The sequence below is a fragment of the Nicotiana sylvestris genome, chromosome 2 (genome assembly GCF_000393655.2).
Source record: "Nicotiana sylvestris chromosome 2, ASM39365v2, whole genome shotgun sequence".
Taxonomy (NCBI): domain Eukaryota; kingdom Viridiplantae; phylum Streptophyta; class Magnoliopsida; order Solanales; family Solanaceae; genus Nicotiana; species Nicotiana sylvestris.
In genome coordinates this window covers 5,748,708-5,770,387 of record NC_091058.1, presented here as the reverse complement: position 1 = coordinate 5,770,387, position 21,680 = coordinate 5,748,708, and the positions used below count along the sequence as shown (strand labels likewise).

The following is a 21,680-nucleotide window of genomic DNA, read 5'->3' as shown; positions in this document are numbered from 1 at the left end:
AAATGTCGAATGCCAAATGAATTAGGATAAGCTAAAATCTTGTCGAAAAGTATGATAAAAACTGTTGAAAGCGATTATAACTATTTCTGGGTGTAAATCGCCGGGCAAAAGAGGGTAAAAAAACTTTGAGAAAGTGACAATAACAGTCACAGCAAGTCAGGTCACATTAGATTGTGACCACAAAGCTCTGATCACAATACTTCCACATTTCAGAAATACCACACACTCTGGCTATTGATATTAACTTAACTTTCAACAATTGGATATTTATTTGGATAATAATGATGAGAGTAATAATAATTGTTCATCTGGTCCCACCGAAGTTACATGTGAATGTGATTAATTTTAACCAGCCGACATAAGCAAGATATGTCTAAACGACGTCGTATCTGCTATGCCACGCCAAGGAATGAGTGTCAACCATCAGTGCTGTGCTGTAAAGAATTTCACCTTCCATTAAGCTCCCCTAGCATGATTGGGGCGGCTCGACGAGTTTTGTGGCCTAAAGAAAGAAGTCAAACTTTTTCACTTCACATAACCTTTTTTTAAACTTATACATAGTCTATTAGGTGTAATAAAAAATAGCCCCCCCCCTCCCCATAAATGTGGAGCCTAAAGCAGTTGTTTTACTTGCTTTAGGGAAGGGCCGTTCCTAAGCGAGATACGTTAAATACTTAGAGGCCGTTTGGTAGCTGGTTACGAGAAAAGTTATATATGTATTGAGGGCAACATAATTTATACAATGTTTGGTAATCATTAGTTATTTTGTATAAAATTCAGCATAACTAATACTATGTTTGGTAATCATTTTATTATTCTACATAAATAATAGATGTATAAATTATGACTCAATCCGTGTATTATTTTATGCGGGGTAGAAGATGGAATAATTAATACATGTATTAGTAATACATGGATAAAATATTAAAATGACAAATTACCTCTATCACTTTACACATAATGGTTTCCTTCGATAGATTGATCTGTATCAAGCCCTTTGGAGAGCAAGCATGGAGATATTGATGCGTCACTCCTAGGCTCTTCCTCTGCTCAATCTATTAGAGACAAAATTAATAAATAAGTATTTTATTTTAAAATTTATATAATGTATATCAATTTCTTATATAACAAACCAAATATTCAAAAAAAATAATTCCTACATAACTAATCCACGTATAACTAATCTCTGCATTACTTATTCTTGCATAACTGATACCTGCATAACTATAACCATCAACCAAACGACCCTTATAGTGTTTGGTATTTACACCAAGCCGATCAATTAAATTGTAGCAGTTATATTTCCTTCGTCCCAATTTATGTGATACTGTTTTATTGGACATAGAGTTTACCGGCTAGACATTGTCTATATCTAGGAAGCTTTTCACATCTGGGGTATTGCTCGGCAGGTCATTTTCCTAGAATTGCTAGCTCGTTAAGTTCATCAATTAAGTTAGAAATGTCAATTGTCCAAAAATATCAAAAATGTTGAATGCCAAATGAACTAGGATTTTAACCTATGGTTAAACGTATGCCAAAAACTGAAACTGTTGAAAAGCAATTAATCTATCTGGACGAAAATCGCCTGCCAAAAAAGGAAAAATATACTTTATACAAATCAGGATTCACAGAAGAGGCGGAGCCACAGCGTCAGTTACGGTTTCGACTGAACTCAGTAACTTTGGTTTAAATCATGTATTTGTCTTAAATTTTTTATTAAATATGTACAGATTATTAATTTAAAATTAAATAACTTAAAATAATTAAGATCTCGGACACATAAACTTAAAATGTGACCACACACCACCACCAGTACCTATTGTCCCTTCACTTGTCCTGTTGCTTTGCTTTCTTTTTTTTTTTTTTTTTAACCGAGGGTCTCCTGGAAACAGCCTCTCTATCCTTCGGGGTAGGGGTAAGGTATGCGTACATATTACCCTTCCCAGACCCCACTTATGGGATTATACTGGGCCGTCGTCGTTGTTGTTGTTGTAACATCTCTTTCGAGTAGAACTCAACCAAATAACAACTCATCAATAATTTAAAATATTGTTTCTCAAGTACTAGTATAATACTTAATTTCTTTTTATGTGATTATATCTGAGTGGTTGAAAGGTTATTTGCTATATCATATTACAATTTTGAGAAGTTTTATGAATTTGATTCTTAAATTCTTAAATAACTGTGAGTTGTCTGTTCAATTTATGTAACACTCTTTTTTAAGTTCTTTTTCTTAAAAGACATATTTTATATTTGAAAATTTTTTAAAGTTAAATTTCTCGTTTAATTCTAAATAATATGCTCTTAGAGCCATAAAAATGTTATTGCATATTGACATGTCTAGGACTACATATCTGAAGGATATTTTTGGTATATAAATAAAAAAAATCTTTCTCACTTAATTAACTTAAAAGCCCATCCAAACACCCTCTATATTATTATGAAAGGGTTCAAAAATAAAAAAAAGGGTAGCTCGGTGCACTAAGCTCCCGCGATCCGCGAAACTACAAGAGTCTATCGTACGAAGTCTTATCCTATATTTCTGCAAGAAAATGCTTTCACGGCTCGAACCTGTGACCTCCTGATCACATGATAACAACTTTATCAATTTCGTTACAAAGCGTTCAAAATAGAAATGGTTATAAATACTCCATATGGTCCCGCCAAATTACGCCATTTCATTTCAGCGGCCTGCATATATAACCCAACGACGTCGTTCGTCTTTGCCATGCCAAAGAATGAATGTCAACCATTAATGTTGTTAAGAAACTTCACCTTTCACTAAGTTCCTAAGCTTGGAAAAAATGGAAATCTCTACATTTTACATGTCTCCTTCTACACCATTTCTAAAGCCTCAGAAACCTCCAAATCAAATCTTTACCTGTAAATTAAATGCGCATTTTCAGCATTTTGCTTTTCACAGGCCAATTTATTGCTCAATTCAAAAAACTAGTTCTAGCATTTCTTCGCCTTCGTTTTCAAGCTTCAATAGAAACACGTATCGATTCGCTCTGCTCAAAGTTAGGGCTGTGACAGAAAATGCTGAAGGATCTGAGGGTTCAAAGCCTCGTGAATTGGCGCAAACTCTGCAACTGGGCGCTATGTTTGGAACGTGGTATCTTTTGAATATATATTACAACATTTACAATAAACAAGTTCTTAAGGTTTTTCCATTTCCGGCGACTGTTACGGCATTCCAATTTGGTTGTGGAACAATGCTGATACTATTTATGTGGGGATTTCGTCTCCACCCTAAACCAAAGATCAGTAAATCTCAAGTTATTCTTTCTCCTCGTCTTTGTTTTCTTTTTTATGTTGGGTGTATTTGATAGGATATATTGAGCCGAGTGTCTATCAAAAATAGTCTCTTACGTTTTTAAATGCAGGGATAAATTGTATGTACACTCTAACTTTCTCAGATCCCACTTGTGGACTATATTGGATTTTTGTTGTTGTTGTATTTGATAGGATAAAAGTTAATTTTCAAGAAAAAAGTCATTTTCTTATGTTTGGTTAATGTTTATCTAGAAAAATATTTTTATCTAAAAGGAAGAAAATGACTTCTTTTGCTCATGGACAAAAGCCATTTTCATGGACGATCATGTTGTAGAATGTATGGTAAAGTTGTGTACAATAGATCTTTTTGGTTCGGCTTTTTTCCAAACCCTGTATATAGCGGGAACTTAGTGCACCGAGCTGCCCCTATCCAATTTTTTAACTTCATAAGTATTACTTATTCTGACAAACAATTTGATATTATTATTAATCTTTAGCATTTAAAAATATATCACCCTTCCATTTGAATTAGCAAAAATAATATCTGCTACTACATAATATGAATTCTAAACATTCATAATGTGAAAAAAAGTTATTTTTCATTTACCAATCAAATATAGAAAAATATTTTTCGCAAATAATGTCTTTCCTCGTACAAAACACACTCTAAGTCAAATTGATTCATTTTTTTTATGTTGATTTTTTTTTTAGTAAAACTAACTTTCTTTTATTTATTTTTTGCTTGAATTTTCAGTTTAAAGCAATATTTTTACTAGCTGCAATTCACACATTGGGAAATCTTTTAACGAACATCAGCCTTGGGAGAGTAGCAGTTTCGTTCACTCACACAATCAAAGCAATGGAACCATTTTTCACAGTACTTCTTTCTGCCCTGTTTCTTGCCGAGGTATAAAACTTTTGCAACCATATTTCTTCCCCTATTTGATTTTTCTGTTCATATTTAGATATTTTCTCCAAACAGTGGCGCGCATTTGTTTGGATGGTTGTTACGTATCGTTTCATAATGTATCGTATCATATTGTATTGTATTATATTGTATTGTATTGTATTGTACTGTATCGTTTTAATGTATAATGACTAGATAGATTGTATTGTTTGTCGTCATTTCCTGATGTCATGCAACAACAATATGAAGAAAAAATTTACAATATTATAAAGAAAAAGTAAGGTTCGAGTTAGAATTATTATATTAAAAGCTAGGGTAACAGATAAAATAGGATTATTTAATAATAATAAGGAAGGGCAAGATGAGAGAAAAAAAAAAGTAATGACGCAGCCACACCAAATCGGTCGTTCCATAAAGTGACACTTTTCGTCATTAAGTAACGACGGATTTAACGATACGATACAATATAATTTAAGTAACAATCAAAACAAACATTTTATTTAAAGTAACAATACGATACAATACATCAGGTATCATTTGACACTGTTTTGTAAAAATTCTCTTTATGTGTGCAAACAATGTATTTTTTTTAAAAATAATATGTATATATAGTAATTATATACAACAAGAAAATATGTCTTGAAAACAATACAAACTAAATATCAATTTATTGTTGATTGTTTTTAACATACAGAGGCCATCTCTTTGGATTGTATCTTCCCTGATTCCCATTGTTGGTGGAGTAGCATTAGCATCAATGACTGAAGCCTCTTTTAACTGGTATGCCTCTCCCTACTAATCAAATAATATGTATATTTTATCTTGAATTTACACATTGATTTTGAACTCTCTTTGAAACAGGATAGGCTTTGGCAGTGCAATGGCTTCCAATTTGACTAACCAATCACGTAATGTATTTAGCAAAAAGTTCATGGTTAAAGAAGAGGTAAAGACACTTGCATTCATGAGAAAAAATATTCAGAGTTTAGATTTAGAGACAATATCTTAAAAATTAAGATACGTATTTAGATTCAGACATCATTAACCTTCGTAAAAACAAAAAAAAAAAGGACAGCCCGGTGCACTAAGCTCCCGCTATGCACGGGATTCGAGTAAGGGTCAGACCATAAGTGTCTATTGTACACAGCCTTACCCTGAATTTCTGCAAGAGGCCGTTTTCACGACTTGAACCCAAGACCTCCTGGTCACATGGCATGAACTTTACCAGTCCGGGGAAGAGCCAGACCATAAGTATCTATTGTACGCATCCTTACCCTGCATTTTTGCACGAGACTGTTTCCATGACTTGAATCCGTAACCTTCTGGTCACATGGTATGAACTTTACCGGTCTGGAGAAGGGCCGGAACATAAGAATATATTCTACGCAGTCTTAACCTGTATTTTTGTATGAGGCTGTTTCCACGACTAGAACTCGTTACCTCCTAATTACATGGCATGAACTTTACCGTTACGCCAATGCTCCCCTACCTTAGTAAAAACGAACAGAGTGCATTATTTTATCTTGTGAAATACATAACCAGTAAAGATTGTCAAACAGGAGGCGTTGGACAACATCAACTTGTTCTCTATCATTACAATCATTTCATTCATCCTTTTGGTTCCTGTTGCCATTTTGATGGAAGGGATCAAGTTTACTCCATCCTATCTACAATTTGCTGTAAGTAATATTCCATCTTTTAAGTGTTTTCTATTTTCTACTTTTTTTTTTTTTTTTTTTTTTTTACAATGTGATATTCATCTTCTGCTTCAATTTAGGCAAGCCAAGGTTTAAATGTCAGAGAACTATGTGTAAGACTTCTTTTAGCTGGATTCTGCCTTCACACTTACCAACAGGTTAGTTTCCTGTAATTTTACATTAAAATTTACACCTTTTAGCCATTATCTAAAACTCATTGCCCATGTTTAGAGCATAATATCAGTATCTGCCTCTTGAAAACTGAACTCAGTATATACAGGGCACAGCTATATATGTACAATGAAGGGATTCCAACTGAATTACCTAAATTGTACTGTGTAAATAGAGTTAAAACAAATTTGTTTGTGGATATATAAATTGTTAACTCCCCATGTTTGCAACGAATTCTCGACATACGAAAAATAACTGCAATCACAAAAGAATAAAGTAATTTTATTAATCAATTGTGAGTACAATTCTGTTTTTCCCTTGATTTTTCTCTCCTTATTATCTCCGTGATTCGAGAGCTGGAGCAGCATGTTTGTCGAACGTGTGTTTGTCGAATGTAGTATGATGCAGACTTTCTTAGATGAAAGTATCCCGTGAATTTATGGGACATCCGAGATGATCTCCATTTTTGAGATATTTTTTTAAGGGATTATGTAACCCTTTTTATAGGAGTGACCTAGGGTTAAGAGTAAAGTAGCCTCCAAGTTAGGGTTTTGGTAGAGTAGATTGCAAGCAACCTGATAGATTCCTAGAATTTCAAGAGTTGCCTTTTAGCATCTTGATTTAAGATTTAGCTTGATTCGTTAAAATTTCAATGTCTACACCCCAATATAAGAGAAGTTTCTAATGTATAGTGGTGAAGGTAGTTCACAGATTACTCTAGGTTGCAGTTTCCAATCTCATGCGTGGTGCTATTTTTTCATTATTTTGAATTCCCTTTCTAGAATTTCTGGCTCCACCCGAGTATATCATAGTAATGAATTTTTGACTTTATTGTTTTTTGTTTTTGGAAGGTTTCATACATGATACTACAAATGATATCACCAGTGACACATGCAGTTGGCAATTGTGTGAAGAGAGTGGTGGTCATTGTATCCTCGGTCATTTTTTTCCAAACACCTGTCTCACCAATTAACTCTCTTGGTAAATTTTGTTTCTCTAGTTAATGCACTCTTTTTCTAGTACTACCACGTCAGTTTCCTTTTTATGTTCTGTTTGTTCGTAAAGTAGAAGGGAATCCTTGGCGTAACTGATAAATTTGCTGCCAGTTGACCAGGAGGTCACGGGTTCGAACCGTGGAAACAACCTCTTGCAGAAATGCAGGGTAAGGCTGCATAGAATAGACTCTTGTGGTCCGGCACTTCTCCCGCATAACAGGAGCTAAGCCTTGGCGTAACTGGTAAAGTTGCTGCCATGTGACCAGGAGGTCACGGGTTCGAACCGTGGAAACAGCCTCTTGCAGAAATGCAGGGTACGGCTGCATAGAATAGACTCTTGTGGTCCGGCCCTTCTCCCGCATAACAGGAGCTAAGCCTTGGCGTAACTGGTAAAGTTGTTGCCATGTGACCAGGAGGTCACGGGTTCGAACCGTGGAAACAGCCTCTTGCAGAAATGCAGGGTACGGCTGCATAGAATAGACTCTTGTGGTCCGGCCCTTCTCCCGCATAACAGGAGCTAAGCCTTGGCGTAACTGGTAAAGTTGCTGCCATGTGACCAGGAGGTCACGGGTTCGAGTAGTGGAAATAGCCTCTTGCAGAAATGCAGGGTAAGGCTGCGTAGAATAGATTCTTGTGGTCCGTCCCTTCCCCCGCATAACGGGAGCTTAGTGCACCGGGCTGCCCTTTTTTTTTGTTCGTAGAGTGAAGTTATTAGTTGACTTGTGAACTGCTCCATATTCTCAGGGACTGCGCTAGCTCTAGCTGGAGTCTTTCTTTATTCAAGAGCAAAGAGATTACAGCCCAAGCCAAAAGTTGCATGACAAGTGAAGAAAAGTATCAAATTTGAATTTGCAACTCTGTAAAGAATAGGAAAAACTCTCATTAGGATATATTCATTTCAATCTTTTTATACCTTTGATTATTGTTAATGCAGTCCTTTTCTCATGTCCCTTTGAATTCCACAGCAACAGCGAGGTCTAATTCTGAAAACCAATACTCCACATTTTATGCGTCTTCTCCATCATTAACAAGTCAAAGCTCTCTAATGAAGCTCTTCCCCAAAATACAATTTGACTCTTTTAAGTCTTAACACAAGGGATGGAAGGATATATAAAACTATTTCTGGTTAGATAGACAATGATCAACTTTACCACATACCATATATTTTATATGGCATGACTTTCTATTGTCACTTTTAACAGTTTTCTGGGTTGTTCAGCAACCTAGAACTTCAGCCTATTTTAACAACCCAGTGAATTCCCACGGGTGGGGTCTAGGGAGGATAGAGTGTACACAAACCTGTTTCCGAAAGAACCCCGGCTCACACTTTGAAAGGAAATATAACCTTGAAATCGATATGGTTGCATACTTGCATTGTGCATTCAATGGTCTTGACATAATCACTGAATTAAAAGAATTTGCACAATCTAGGAACTATGCAATGTTGCTTAATATATACAGTCGCTCATTACATTCAACACATTCGATAAATTTGCTACAAGTACTATTACCAATTCAGAGGCGAACATACCTCTCGCTTGGCATTCCTCCAATTTGTGTCCAATAAAATAATGTGAATGCAATAAAGTGCTCATCTTGCACCTCCTTTTTAACTTAAAAACAAAAATAAAGAAAGCCAAATTTTGCTCATGGCTTTCGAAGTAATGCCTGAACTACTGAAATTAGCTCATGCTAAAGACCTAATGAACAATCAGGATTCAAGAGAATCAACACAAACAACGCTTCAAAGTGGGCTTTTCTTAGCAATGTATGATTGCTATAGTACCATTAAACCGAGCTTGATGTCACACTGTTTACATTTACATCAGTCAAAAACTTTCCACTTTCAGCTATCTACTTTCAATACGCTAAGAGCTTCTATCTGAGAACATTGTTTACCAAAAAATGCAGTACTGATGATAGTTGAACCAAAGCAAAAAGGGTCCTTTTTCTTCCTGCAAATCCTACGGTAGCTACACACATCAAAATTAACACAGAATATAAGATATGCCAAGTTAGGCCCTCGTTTCGACGTCTTCAGGAATCATACCTTCTTCCTCCTCCCCATTGTAAGCACGAGGTTCATTGCCAAATTTCCCATCACCTTGCCATCTAGGTGGAGATTTTTCTTTTTCCCAGCCCTTTTGGCAATCACCAGCTGATGGAGATCGATTATCAGAGTAAGAGGGTGATCGGTGTTTTGAGGCCACTGGGGATGATCCACTGCGCCCCATCATGCTTTCATGAAAACTGCGTCCCACTGGGGCTTGACGAGGAGCCTGATCAAATCTTTCAGCACTACGGCTGCGACTGCGTTCCCTGCTTTTTGTATCACCCCATCCTGAACCTTTATTCGGGCTTCTGCTCCGACTTCGACCACGTCTCTGTGAAGCCTGCATCATTGTTTCATGGAAGCTACGAGCGTGGAAGCTCGGTGGAGCGTCGGTATCACGAGAGCCATGACCATATCTATCACTAAATCACAACAAACTAGTCAGAACCATGGGGCAAAAGCGGAAAGAAGAAATCCGTATATAATTAAATACACAGCTAAGGACCTGTCACGTGAATCCGACTCATAATCACGTCCACTTCTTTCCGATGATGGTGCTCCCCAACCACCCCTTCCTCCATCTCTTCCACCATAGCCGGAATCATAACGTCCCCCACGTCCTCCTTCACGTCCACCTGGGCCAGAACTCCATTGACGCCTAGCCCCTCCCATACCACCACCTCGAGAAGCCATATCACGTAGTTCAGTAGGCACTTGCTGATTTGCTCCTTCTAAAATTTTAATAAGATCTGAAGCATGCTTAGCATCCTGGTCACAAAAAAATGTGTAGGCCTCACCAGTCGCACCAGCCCGACCAGTTCTTCCTATTCTGTGTACATAATCCTCTACTCCGGTAGGAAAGTCAAAGTTGATCACCACCCTGCCACAAATGTTTCATCGAGTATTAACATACACAAAAGACATATCCTCCACCCCCACCCATTAAAAGAAGAAAAAAACTACTTGTTACAGAAGATTTATATGGATGCATTATATTTCAAGTATAAAACCATAAAATCCCAGGACGATGTTACACCATGCCGGAGTATATCTTATCTACCTAACAGAACAGCTAGAGTATCCTGGAAGCAAACAAAAACCTCACAATGTAATTTCTAGGACAAGATACCACGTAAACTTTACTCATGAGTCTACTTTTGCCAACTAAATCATGACATCGCACATTCACCTGTGATTTAGGTTACAAGAAAGGTATAAATTTGCAGCTTTGGCCTATGCTCTCTCAAAGTCGCCTAACAACCCCCAAAACAAAGCACACACCCCTCACAACTGTTCGCTTCTCATCAACTCATCAACTAAGGGGAAATAACATGGAAAGAGTATATTAAGACGATATCAATCCGAAGGCACACTCCTTAAGAAGGTGAAAGTATATAATATTCTTCCATTCAGTTAGCCATCAAAAGAGAATTGCCTGTGACCCATAAATATTCAAGCATACTACAAAATTCTTAAATCCGGCAACCTGATATCTTTGACATCCAAGCCCCGGGCAGCAACATCTGTAGCGACAAGAACGGGGGATTTACCCGTGCGGAACTGGCTCAATACATGATCCCTCTCACCCTGAGATTTATCACCATGAATTGCAGCAGCTCCAAATGGGCGTGTAAGATTGCGAGCAAGTTGGTCACACATTTTCTTTGTTGCACAGAAGATTATGATTTTTGATCCTGGTTCTTGGGATCTCAAGATCTGGTCTAGCCGCCTTTGTTTCTCCATATATGACAAGACTTCAACGTACTGCACGTGAAAATTAAATCAATATAATGTAACCTCACTATGTCCAGTACAGGTTCTCCCTCCACAGGGCTCAGGGAAAATAGGAGAGGCATTCTGCCATGACACCTCAGTCCTCTTAACCCAGTTTAGGGGAGAGGAAGAATCTTAGACACATCTAATGAGCAATGTCCAAGAAAAGAAAACAGAAGTGCACCTGTGTTATAGACTTGTTTGCAACAAGTTCGTCAACATTCCCAATGTTAACCTGAACTGGATTAACCAATAGATCAGCTGCAATTTTACGGACCTCCTTTGGCCATGTCGCCGTGAACATCAGTGTCTGCCGTCGTGTTGGCACCTCTTTTACAATCTTCCTTATCTGAGGTTCAAATCCCATGTCCAGCATACGATCCGCTTCATCTAACACCAAGTAAGAAATTTGATCCAGCCTAATTCTTCTCATCTCCAAAATATCATTCAAACGACCAGGGGTAGCGACAACAATATCTACTCCCCTATCCAGATCTCGTAGCTGAGGGCCTTTTGGGGCGCCTCCATATAGACACTAACCAAAAACCATAAAGCATTGTCAATTTCCAAAAATATGTCAAAGCTGAGGGCATTTTGGGGTGAGTCAGTATCGACACAAACCAAAAACCATACAGTATTGTCAATTTCAAGAAATGTCTAACACAGATTCACTTGGTTCATCTGTCCCACACATTAGCATGTCAATATTAGTTAATTCTTCTACGGGCAGGTGCAGAAGAATATACTGCTGTAAAATTTATATAATCATTTGGTATATGGGGCTTAACCTTTTCGTAATGCACAACGCTATTGTGATGCATGGCTATTTACATAAACAAAATTCATGTTTGACCCCAAAAAAGAAGTCATATAACCATTTAAGGAGATTGCAGAGTACTAACCAACTGCGTATATTATAGAGCAACCCGAGAAACACAATGATTAACCACTAGGTTCACTTTTGACCAAACAACCATTTAAAAAGATCAGATATTAATACATTAGTGAGCCCAAGCATCAGTACTTTGAAATCAAAAGAACAATCTACTTCTAGTATCAAACTTTTACGTAAAACACAGTCGAATAACAATTCATACCGTGCAAGATATCTTTGACGATCTACCAAACTTCACAGCTTCGTCTTGTATCTGTGTAGCTAACTCTCTTGTAGGCGACAGAACCAAAATAGTAGGGCCTGATTGAGGATTATTGCGACGTCGTTTTAGATGAATAAAGCCAGGAAGCAAGAAACCCAAAGTTTTCCCAGATCCAGTCTTTGCAACAGCTACTATGTCACGGCCCTGAAGTGCAATGGGCCAGGACTGTGCCTGTATCGGGGAAGGAGCAGGAAACCCAGCTTGATGTATCTGGAAATGTAAAAGTTGGAAAACCTGTCAGCAGTTGTACAATCTCGGAAGTCACTCCTAGATTACTTCTAGGATATTTTTGAAGTGGCGAACACAAGAAGAAGCATATCCCCCTTACGCTTACGCAGGCAGCCAACGCTTGCATATGCAAACAAGAGCAGGAGGACGCCTCTTCTTCAGTTCAGACCATGTGGCAGACTGAAACACCACCCATAAGCAGTCCAAGCCACGAACAAGGATGGTTCAGAAAGCCCTTCACAATTTGGTCCACCAAATAAGGGCACTCCAAATACATGAACCAAATAGAGGGCCGCACAGCGTACGACATTTAGCTCCTCCCTGGAGCAAATATCGCACCTGCGTCAAAGTACAGAAGGAAAAATTGGATGAGTACTGCAATGGATCTCCAGCAGCCATTGAAGTTAACAGAAGAACACTTGATCCTTAGAGTAATCTCTGCACTAGAGATGTCCCCGAAAGAGATTAAAACAAACAAATGGACTACATTTATACCTCCCTCAAAAGCTCCGAAGGAAACCCAGTCGCTTCAAATGATGTGAAAGGTGGGGGCACATCACCTCCCTAGAAAAATGAAACACAAAATAAGACATAAGTATGACTGACATTCCCTTTTGGGCTTAGTTTGCATGGAATGATGGATTCTAGAAAGATGATAAAAGATGAATATTCAGGTTTTCAATGAGCAACATGAGTAATGAAATGAAGTTATCATCAGTTTCACGTACGAGAAGCCACACTCAGTGCTATGATCTGTGTGCACATATAAAGAAGTATAAATTTACGAGTCAAATCTATCTGTATTGGCAATGATTATCACAGACCAAAGAGACCAAAAATAGCAGATCTTTGAATAGATGAAGATAACAAAAGGCCAGACTGAGTTGCATTTCTTGTTTAAATAAATTAAGTTAAGAATTATCCAGACTACAAAAAAAGTTCCTCACTGTTGTCACCAAAGATATAACTGCTCTTTTTACTTGTTATCACATTGCAAGTAGTAGTGGTTTCTCAAAAAATCTCTGCAAAATGTTGTTATTAGCATCAACATAATTCCATGCACTACCCATAGGCCATAGACATTATTGTGGCAACTGGCCAACAAAAATACGAGTGTCCTCGTCCATTAAACATGATAAAAATAAACATATGCAATTATTTTAAATTGATACCAACTTCATTAGTATCATCTACAAGTTCCTTAAGATCCCCAAGTGTCGGAAATCAAATTTCTTACTCCCTCCGTTTCAATTTATGTGAACTTCTTTCCTTTTTAGTCCGTGCAAAAAAGAATGACCACTTTCCCTATTTGGAAACAATTTACCTTTATACAATGATTTAGAGCCACACAAAATATATGTGCCTCATTTTACACCACAAATTCAAAAGTCTTCTCTCTTTTCTTAAACTCCGTGCCCAGTCTAATGAGTTCACATAAATTGAAACGGAGGGAGTACTATCTTTCGGTGAAACTGCCTCAATTTTTTATGAAGTTTCTGGAACTACATCATTTAATTCCCAAGTATTGCCAAATGTTAAGCCAACGGCCAACAGGGCCTCCAGTTTCCAAAGTTGAAAATAAATGACTAATAGAGGAATGGATTTTACATAATCGAAAAGGTACAGATGCTTACTGTAACAGAAATTTCATGCTGACGCCGATAGGCGTCTGGAGATATGTTACTAGCAGCAGCTGGAGCACTATTGCTTTTAGGTACAGATGTTTCATCGCGGGAAAGCTCACTTCCTCTTGCAGTCTATAAAATGATGAGAAAAAACTTTTGTAAGCAAAACATGGAAGACAGTTTAGGAAACTGTTTGAGTGAGGGCAAAGATAAAATCTGCAGAGACCAGAAGCAGAAATCTACCGAGGCCGAAAACAAGCATATTCTTGCAAGTTCTAATTTGCCTTGAAAACTACCAGAGAGAACATGGGTCATCAATCTGAAATAGTGATTCTCAAAAATGACTATGGAATATCCAAGATACTATTCAACACAAATGTTTGTCTGATTTTCACTGTTGTGTGTCACTATAAGTCACCAAAGTTGGGGAGAGAGAGAAGAAAACTGAATTCACACATTAATTAGAAGTTTAGAACCAGATACCTTAATATCCTCACCAGAAGAAAGCTTGCTCCAGCCACCATTGCTACCTCTGTTGTATTCATTGTCATCATCACGGTCAGGAGGTTGACCTTGAGAAGGCCTTTGAACTGATGAACTTACAGATACCGATGATTTATGTTGTGGAGCAGTACCCCCATGGGAAGGAGCAACAGGCCTCTCATATTGGGTAACATTGGTCTCTGGATTCCAAAAATAGAGGTATCCAGTCTTACCATCAACCAGGCCTTTCCAAGGTTTTGGGAGGGTGGGGTCCTCTGGTGCGTAACGCGGACCAGCAGAAGATGCAGTTGCAGTAGCAGCCATATCAAGCTTCAATCTCGAATTACCTCTGGCACCAGAAAATCACACGACATCTTAAAAGCATGAAATGAGAATTAGAGTAAAACAAAACAATCATATACTGGAAAAGGACCCCATGAGTCACTTTTTTCATGCATTATATTCATGACCTTGAAGAATTGACACAGTGCTAGAAGAAAGCACTAATAATGTAATACAGTCAAAACAGCAAAATACAGGCTGCCCAAAAGAGAGATACAAGGCAAACTACACAACAGAAGAGAACACGTTACTTCATACTTCAAGAGTAGTATGTTACTTCAAGAGTAGTATATACGGTCTCAACAGAAACAAAGAAACACATCCAAATGTGCGCCTTGCAGAATGTAGGATTATTTTTTTTGTGTGGTAATCCCCTCCCCAACCTAAAATCCCTAGCCACCCAGACACCCAACTGTGACTCTTTCCCACACTGCACCCTTGGTGACTTGGACCCCAAATATATGGTTGGAGGCGAAGGGTCCTTACCAATAGGCTATCCCACCCTTGTAAACAGTCAAAGAGCACTTCAAGTACAAATATAGAAAACTGAATGGCTTTGCAGAGAACAGGAACCTCAAACGGCTATGGAAATAAATGCAGATAACAAATATAACACAACGAGATAAATTGGGAACAAGCTCCTTATTCCAATCAAAAACCTGCACACATGCATGCATGTTCACGCGAGTGACACTAGTTCAAAAGCTTTTAAAATGTTGGAAAACAAAGCAAATTCAAAACCAATAACAAAAAAAACAGTCATGAAAACCTAAAATCGCACATAAACTTGCTAAACTTACGAGCATTAAGGAATCAAATAACGGAAAACAACAGCTTCACAAGCAGAAAACTTTAGACCAAATAATCAAAAAAAATGAGCCGATTAAAACCCTAATATTATCATCTACTAACAAATATCTTAAGTCAAATGTCAAACATTGCAAGGATAAACTCAGATCTGAAGCATTGCGAGTAGAAATGAGAAATGGTACCTAACGACGTCGTTTCGATGACAATGAAATGAGTTGAACACCAACAAGTAGAGCCACAAACGATTCTCTCACCTCCGATGATCTCTCCCTTCCGTTCTCTCGCTGTGATAAATAATAATTTATATAAAAATAAATATATAAAGTTATGTATGTAAATGTGGAGCAGTGAGAAACAGAGAGACCTAGGAAAATCGTAGGCGATATTGAGGGGACGGAAAATCGGCTGAGAGAGGGATATTTATAAGAGAGCACAGAAATGCTCCAACAATAGTGCGTCCTGATGTCAGAGTTAATTAACCATGGTTAGGTTAGTATTCTGTAAAGTGTAAACTATGACTATACCCAAATAGAAAACAGCGTCCGTCTGTCAACAATTCTCTACCAACAAACATCCTCAGTGAGGAAAAATATCCTGTCCGTTGATAGCAGTTTATTTGATACTTATTGTTTAATTAGACGTGGAGAAAAAATGTAATTAACTTGTGCAATTAGCAATTGTTGAACTTTTAGATTGACAAAGAAAAAGTAGCACGTAAAAATGTTAATTGATTGATTAGATTTTTGCAATTTATAAAGTAATATTATTATTATTAATAAAATAATGGCAAACACTTAAAACGCTTCCGAAAAAAGGAAGTAAAGCAGTGTTACATAATTCTATTATTGAGAAGGAAATTTTGTAGATACTATAGTATGTCTAACTTCCTTTCTCTACTTCCTTCAACAGTACATTGCAAAGCGTGTGGTTCGTACTACTCCATCCATCCCATATTACAATAACAACATCGACTCAGTATAATCTCATAAGTGGAATCTGGGGAGGATAATATGTACGCAGACCTTATCCCTACCCCGAGGGGCAGAGAGGCTGTTTCCAGAAGACCCTCGGCTCAAGAAAGCAACAAGAGACGATATATTAGTACTATCAATAGAATCATAATAAAATAATAGCAATTTAAGAAATACGAATTAGATGGAAGGTATAATAATAACCAGCAGCTAAAGCTCTTCATCAGTAGATGACCACTAGAATCCTAAAACTAACTCCTAACGGGCTAATCTCACTCTAGTGCGTTGTAAAAATATTCACAACTTTCCCCTAGCTTACAACCTTAATGTTCAACCTCCACATTACTCTTATTATTTGTCATATTTATCTCTTACACGTCCTTTAAGAAAAATTAAATAGGATGAAATTTTGACTACTTTACTCTTATCCATGTCTTAATATTTAAATTTTTTGGGGTATTTGAACAAAGTTAGGTGTTTATAGTATTCAAGGATAATTATTATTAAGAATAAAAAAAGAAAAAATAATTAATTTTGCTTTGAAATTCTAAAGTGACAAATAATTTGAGACATCTATTTTTATCAATCACGACTGTTAATATAAGATTGGAGGGATTAGATAGAAAAATATCAGTTTCGCCTCGTCATTGAGCCGTCAATGTGAACACAATGATCTCTAACTAGGACTAGAAACCAATTTGATTAGATCTCAAAATATGGTAGCTTTTAAGTTTTAACCGTAACAAATTTGATAAGAAGTTTATGAGCTTATCGTGATTTAAGTCGAGATCTGGCAGAGCGACAATTCGGATTCATTAAATCAATTTCCTATTCAAGACTTTAGGATACAGGATAGGGGAGTTGTTGTAACTTGTTATGTTGTTCCATTTTAGATTGATAATTATAGAGGAGACAGATTTAATTTGAAATATAAAAATATCTATACTATATTAAAAGTACGAAGACCCTTAGCGAAATGTCGTTCGACTTTTTTACCCTTAAAAAATCGACTTTACACTAGATAAAATTGTAATTTAAGTTGCCTTCCTAATATTTAGGAATAAACATTCAATTACCATTTATGCTAATTTTCCTAAAGTTAGAACTTTAAAATCAACTAGAATTAATTTGTTAATCTTTCCTTATTAGATTGTATTACAATTTTATTTGCAATAGGAAGACGTGATTTTAATACAATAAAGACTTTTGTTTCAAAAGGAAAAACAATACTAGCTTTTTACCACGTCTAATCTCCATATCATTTGTAAGATTTTAAATTAAAACGTTAAAAAAGAAGAAGAGAAGATTAATCAAGTACACTACTAAATTGATTAATTTCTAGAACACATAATAACTTACATATCGTTCTATCTATCTATATTAAATGCACGAAGGCCCTTAATGAAATATCGTTCGCCTTTTTTTACCATTTAAAATTAAACTTCAAATTAAACAATATCGTAATTTAGTTATTATCGTAATATATAGTACTTTGAAATCAACTAATTTGGTTATAAAATATTTCTTGTGTTAAATTATGTAGGAAGTCCTAATATTTAGGACTTTAATATAAATATTACAGAAAGCTCGGTGCACTATATGTGCGGAGTCCAGATAAGGCCCAGACCACAAAGATCTATTATCATTTACTTATATTGTTTGGGAGAAATAACAATATTACATTGTCTTAACATAAATATTGTTTGGGGAGAAATAACAGTATTACATTGTCTTTTGCTTATATTTGTTTACGACAATTTTTATATGAAATATGTTTGAACTTATAATTCTAAGGGGAGGACACTATATATTCTTACTATTAAATTAAGATGCATGTACTTAATTAACTATTTTTCTAATAATTAAATATAATTTTTAAATATTATGCGAAAATATCGATGAAGAGAAAAAGATGTTATTCGAATAAGAAGGAGTTTAAAAAAGTATCTCTATTTTCTATATCATTGTAAAGGCACGAATCCCGAATGCAAAAATAAATAAATTATTTAATAATATTTACGTAATTTTTTAAAATTATATACTCATTGATATAGGTACACGCGCAAAGCTCGTACCCTAAAACTAGTACTAAATAAACAAAGGTACTACGATAATTTGACTAATCAAAACTAATATCAAATGGTGTGAGAATATGTATGTCAACATTTAAGTTACAGATCGAAATGGAATATGACACGTGATAACGAGAATTGTGGACACTATGGGTGTCAAATGGGCGGGTTGGATCAATTTTGGGCGGGTCAAAATGGGTTGAGTCAATAATTGACCCGCCCAGAAGTTACTTGGGCTAAAATGGGTTGGGTCAAGATGGGTTAAAATTCGGGTCATAACCCAACCCGCCCAACTCTTATAAACTTTAATTAATATGTGTTATTTTCTTATAAATTGTATAATTACTAAACAAGGTTTTTTTGCTTTTGTATGGTCATATTTTAAATATTAAACAAAAAATAAAATTATTTCTAAGATATTTTGACAAACTTACTCATGGATCAATTTGGGCTAAAAATTAGCCCAACTTTAATTAGGTTGAGATCGGTTGGATCAAGATGGACTAAGTTCAATAAATGCGCGGGTTAATAATCAACACAACCTTGGGCGGATTAGGCGGGTCATTTGGGCTTGGGCCAAATTTGACAGCCCTAGTGGACACTAAGCAACGTACCCCTTAATAACCCAACCAACTCCCAGATGAACTACCTTCCACTAAACACACAACATTGGAGAACACTGTCCTTCTCCAACTCTCATCTACTACAACAACCGATAAGACTAAACACAATACCAATGCAGAATCCCAACCATCATCCAAATCTTCCACCACCAATCTATATCTCCCAGTTTCCACCAGTGTAAACATATCCCCAGTCCTGGCTAGAGATGGGACTCCAGGATTATGTGCTCACATTCACGATGGAACTAGACCATCAAGACGTGATTATCACGTTCAGAACCCCATGAATATAGGCCAGATAGTAACGGAGGGCATGCAACTAGACACGAATCTATACAACCTGTATCTATGGGTCATGCATGCACCTTCACTCATGCATCAATACCAAACATCTCCAGCCCCAATCCCACCCCAGATTCCCCCCTACCACCCATTCTCCACCTCTCTGAACTCCATGGATCTCCCTTTCTCCCCACCACAACAACCATGGAATCATTTTGTTCTATGGATCCAACCACGACAAGCACTCATGACTCCAACGCCACTACATGGTCAGCTCCACCCAACGATACCACCAACCCCACCCAACGGTCCCCCATCAGCTCCAGTACTCTCTCCCAGTCAAGAAGGACTCGAGGAAATAGCAAGGCTCGAAGTAGCAGCAACAATGGCGGAAATGAGGGAAACACTGCCCATACTGTGTTGGCTCAACGAGAACAAAACCTACACCCTCAATGCAGGGGCGGAACTAGGATTCGGAGTGTGTGGGTTCTAAAATTTAAAATAAGACTATGACCTAAAACTAATATACAATATCAAACTGACTAAAGAATGAGTATCGATATTTAATATATATTTAAAAAGTAACGAAAGACAAACACAATATACGAATATAAACATTATCATTTCAATTGCACTCGACGAGTTGTCATGTTTTGAAAACGATCAATGATTGCATCATTAGATACACTTTCAAATACTTCATCCTCTATAAAATAAACTAAACAATCATTCAAAAAGTCATCACCAATCCTGTTTCGAAAATCATTTTTAATAAACTTCATTGAAGAAAAATTAGGAGGATATTCTGAAATTGGTTTTCTTTTAGCAGGATCGGGCTCATAATCCCATCCTTTATCCGATGCTTGGGAGGGATTAATATTGTTATTATTAATTGGACATGGAGAACTTGTCAAAGGAGAGCTAGAAGAAGCCGCAGAAGCTTGAGCTTTGTAAAAACTCGTGATCATATCATCGACTTTTGCTAGAAAAACCTAAAAATCACAAAACACAAATTCACTTTAGTCCTAAAATAAAATCCAGTTAGATTCCGAAATGTTGGCTTATAAAATTATTAATAACTTTAGTCCTAAAATAAAATTCCTTCCATCAAACCCACATCCCTATTTTCAAGTAAATAATCCTATTTTCATCTATGCATAACAGCATAAGAGCAACTAATTGATGTAAATTGGATTCTCGGTAAAAAATAAAGATTAAAATCAAATTTTGCATAAATTATCAATCATTCAATAAGGTAAAAATTAAAGATTAAGACAGTGATGAAGCAATAAGGCAAATGAAAGAGAATATCGGAATCGGAGTTGTACTTACACGATCGGCAGCGAAAGTCGGCAGAGAAGAAGATACGTCGGCGTCAAGGTTCGCCGGAGAATTCAGGCCATTTCGGCTTGAATTCCTACTGACAGAGAGAAAGAGGAAAGTGAAAAGTGGAACGAAGAGTAGTATTGATTATAGCTACTATTATCCGACAGAGACCAATCACACAGCGCACAAGGCACAATAAAGTGCTTTCTACTACCTCTTTACTTTATGTAATAGTGCAGTCTTTTTCCTTTTAAATACAAAAATTTAGTATTTTAAAGGAAAGTAAAGACCAATCACTCACGCAGCACAAGGCACAATAAAGTGAGTCCGGAACTAAAATGTGGTTTTCTTTTACTTAAATTATACAAATAGGTGGTAAAAAAAATATTACATTTTTATATATAGCGTCACAATACCTGGCGCTATACATTAACAATAACGGAACCGTTAATGTATAGTGTCAGGTATTGTGGTGCTATACTGCAAAAGCTGACATTTACAGGTATAGCGCCGCAATACCTAGAGCTATACATTAACGGTTCCGTTACTGTATAGCGCCAGGTATTGTAGCGCTATAATAGATTTTCCTGGTCCCACTAATAATTTCGGACTTCAATAATTCAAAAGCGTATAGTGCCAACGTTTTTGGCGCTATACATATAAAAAAAAACGGCTAGCCATTTCCTATATAAAGAGGTTAGAATTGTATAGAAATTCATCCAAAAACATTTGGTAACTCTTGTTGAAACGTTTATTGTTCTTAATTTCTCCAACAGTATTTCATTATGTCTGAAGAACGTAGAATAAGAGTTTCATTATATTGGGGAGGGTTAGGTTGTGATGAAGAATAATTTTGTGGGCTACAGTTTACCTGCTCAGTGTCAATAGA

General features: G+C 36.6%; 2 protein-coding genes across 5 annotated transcripts; one reads left to right on the top strand and one right to left on the bottom strand.

Moving 5' to 3' along the window:
* The first annotated feature begins 2,709 nt into the window (after window positions 1–2,709).
* LOC104245773 (phosphoenolpyruvate/phosphate translocator 2, chloroplastic) lies at window positions 2,710–7,991 on the top strand. Of its 2 annotated transcripts, none has more exons than XM_009801436.2 (8): window positions 2,710–3,278; window positions 4,031–4,183; window positions 4,878–4,963; window positions 5,045–5,129; window positions 5,743–5,862; window positions 5,961–6,038; window positions 6,903–7,032; window positions 7,791–7,991. In XM_009801436.2, the coding sequence occupies exons 1-8, from the start codon at window positions 2,805–2,807 to the stop codon at window positions 7,865–7,867; spliced, it is 1,203 nt and encodes a 400-aa protein (XP_009799738.1). In that variant the 5' UTR covers window positions 2,710–2,804; the 3' UTR covers window positions 7,868–7,991. The 2 variants fall into 2 exon arrangements, with proteins under 2 accessions (XP_009799738.1, XP_009799739.1); XM_009801437.2 differs by having other exon boundaries at window positions 2,874–3,267.
* Window positions 7,992–8,801: 810 nt separating this feature from the next.
* On the bottom strand, window positions 8,802–20,987 carry LOC104245772 (ATP-dependent RNA helicase-like protein DB10). Of its 3 annotated transcripts, none has more exons than XM_009801433.2 (10): window positions 20,798–20,987; window positions 15,700–15,976; window positions 14,366–14,714; window positions 13,892–14,014; window positions 12,753–12,821; window positions 11,970–12,239; window positions 11,057–11,407; window positions 10,586–10,863; window positions 9,605–9,979; window positions 8,802–9,521 (listed from the first exon to the last, which is right to left on the bottom strand). In XM_009801433.2, exons 3-10 carry the CDS (start codon window positions 14,687–14,689, stop codon window positions 9,062–9,064), a joined length of 2,250 nt encoding a protein of 749 aa, XP_009799735.1. In that variant the 5' UTR covers window positions 14,690–14,714; window positions 15,700–15,976; window positions 20,798–20,987; the 3' UTR covers window positions 8,802–9,061. The 3 variants fall into 3 exon arrangements, with proteins under 3 accessions (XP_009799735.1, XP_009799736.1, XP_009799737.1); XM_009801434.2 differs by having other exon boundaries at window positions 15,700–15,801; XM_009801435.2 differs by lacking the exon at window positions 20,798–20,987 and having other exon boundaries at window positions 15,700–15,801; window positions 15,882–15,976.
* Window positions 20,988–21,680: the final 693 nt, after the last annotated feature.

Bases quoted from the DNA above. Each gene is read 5' to 3' on its own strand.
- LOC104245773 (XM_009801436.2), top strand. From the start codon at position 2,805: ATGGAAATCTCTACATTTTACATGTCTCCTTCTACACCATTTCTAAAG. The intron at 4,964-5,044 runs GTATGCCTCTCC...TCTTTGAAACAG, and splicing joins ACTGAAGCCTCTTTTAACTG to GATAGGCTTTGGCAGTGCAA. The intron at 6,039-6,902 runs GTTAGTTTCCTG...TGTTTTTGGAAG, and splicing joins GCCTTCACACTTACCAACAG to GTTTCATACATGATACTACA.
- LOC104245772 (XM_009801433.2), bottom strand. From the start codon at position 14,689: ATGGCTGCTACTGCAACTGCATCTTCTGCTGGTCCGCGTTACGCACCA. The intron at 12,822-13,891 runs GTAAGCATCTGT...TCATTTTTCTAG, and splicing joins AGCATGAAATTTCTGTTACA to GGAGGTGATGTGCCCCCACC. The intron at 11,408-11,969 runs GTATGAATTGTT...GTTTTTGGTTAG, and splicing joins CGTCAAAGATATCTTGCACG to TGTCTATATGGAGGCGCCCC.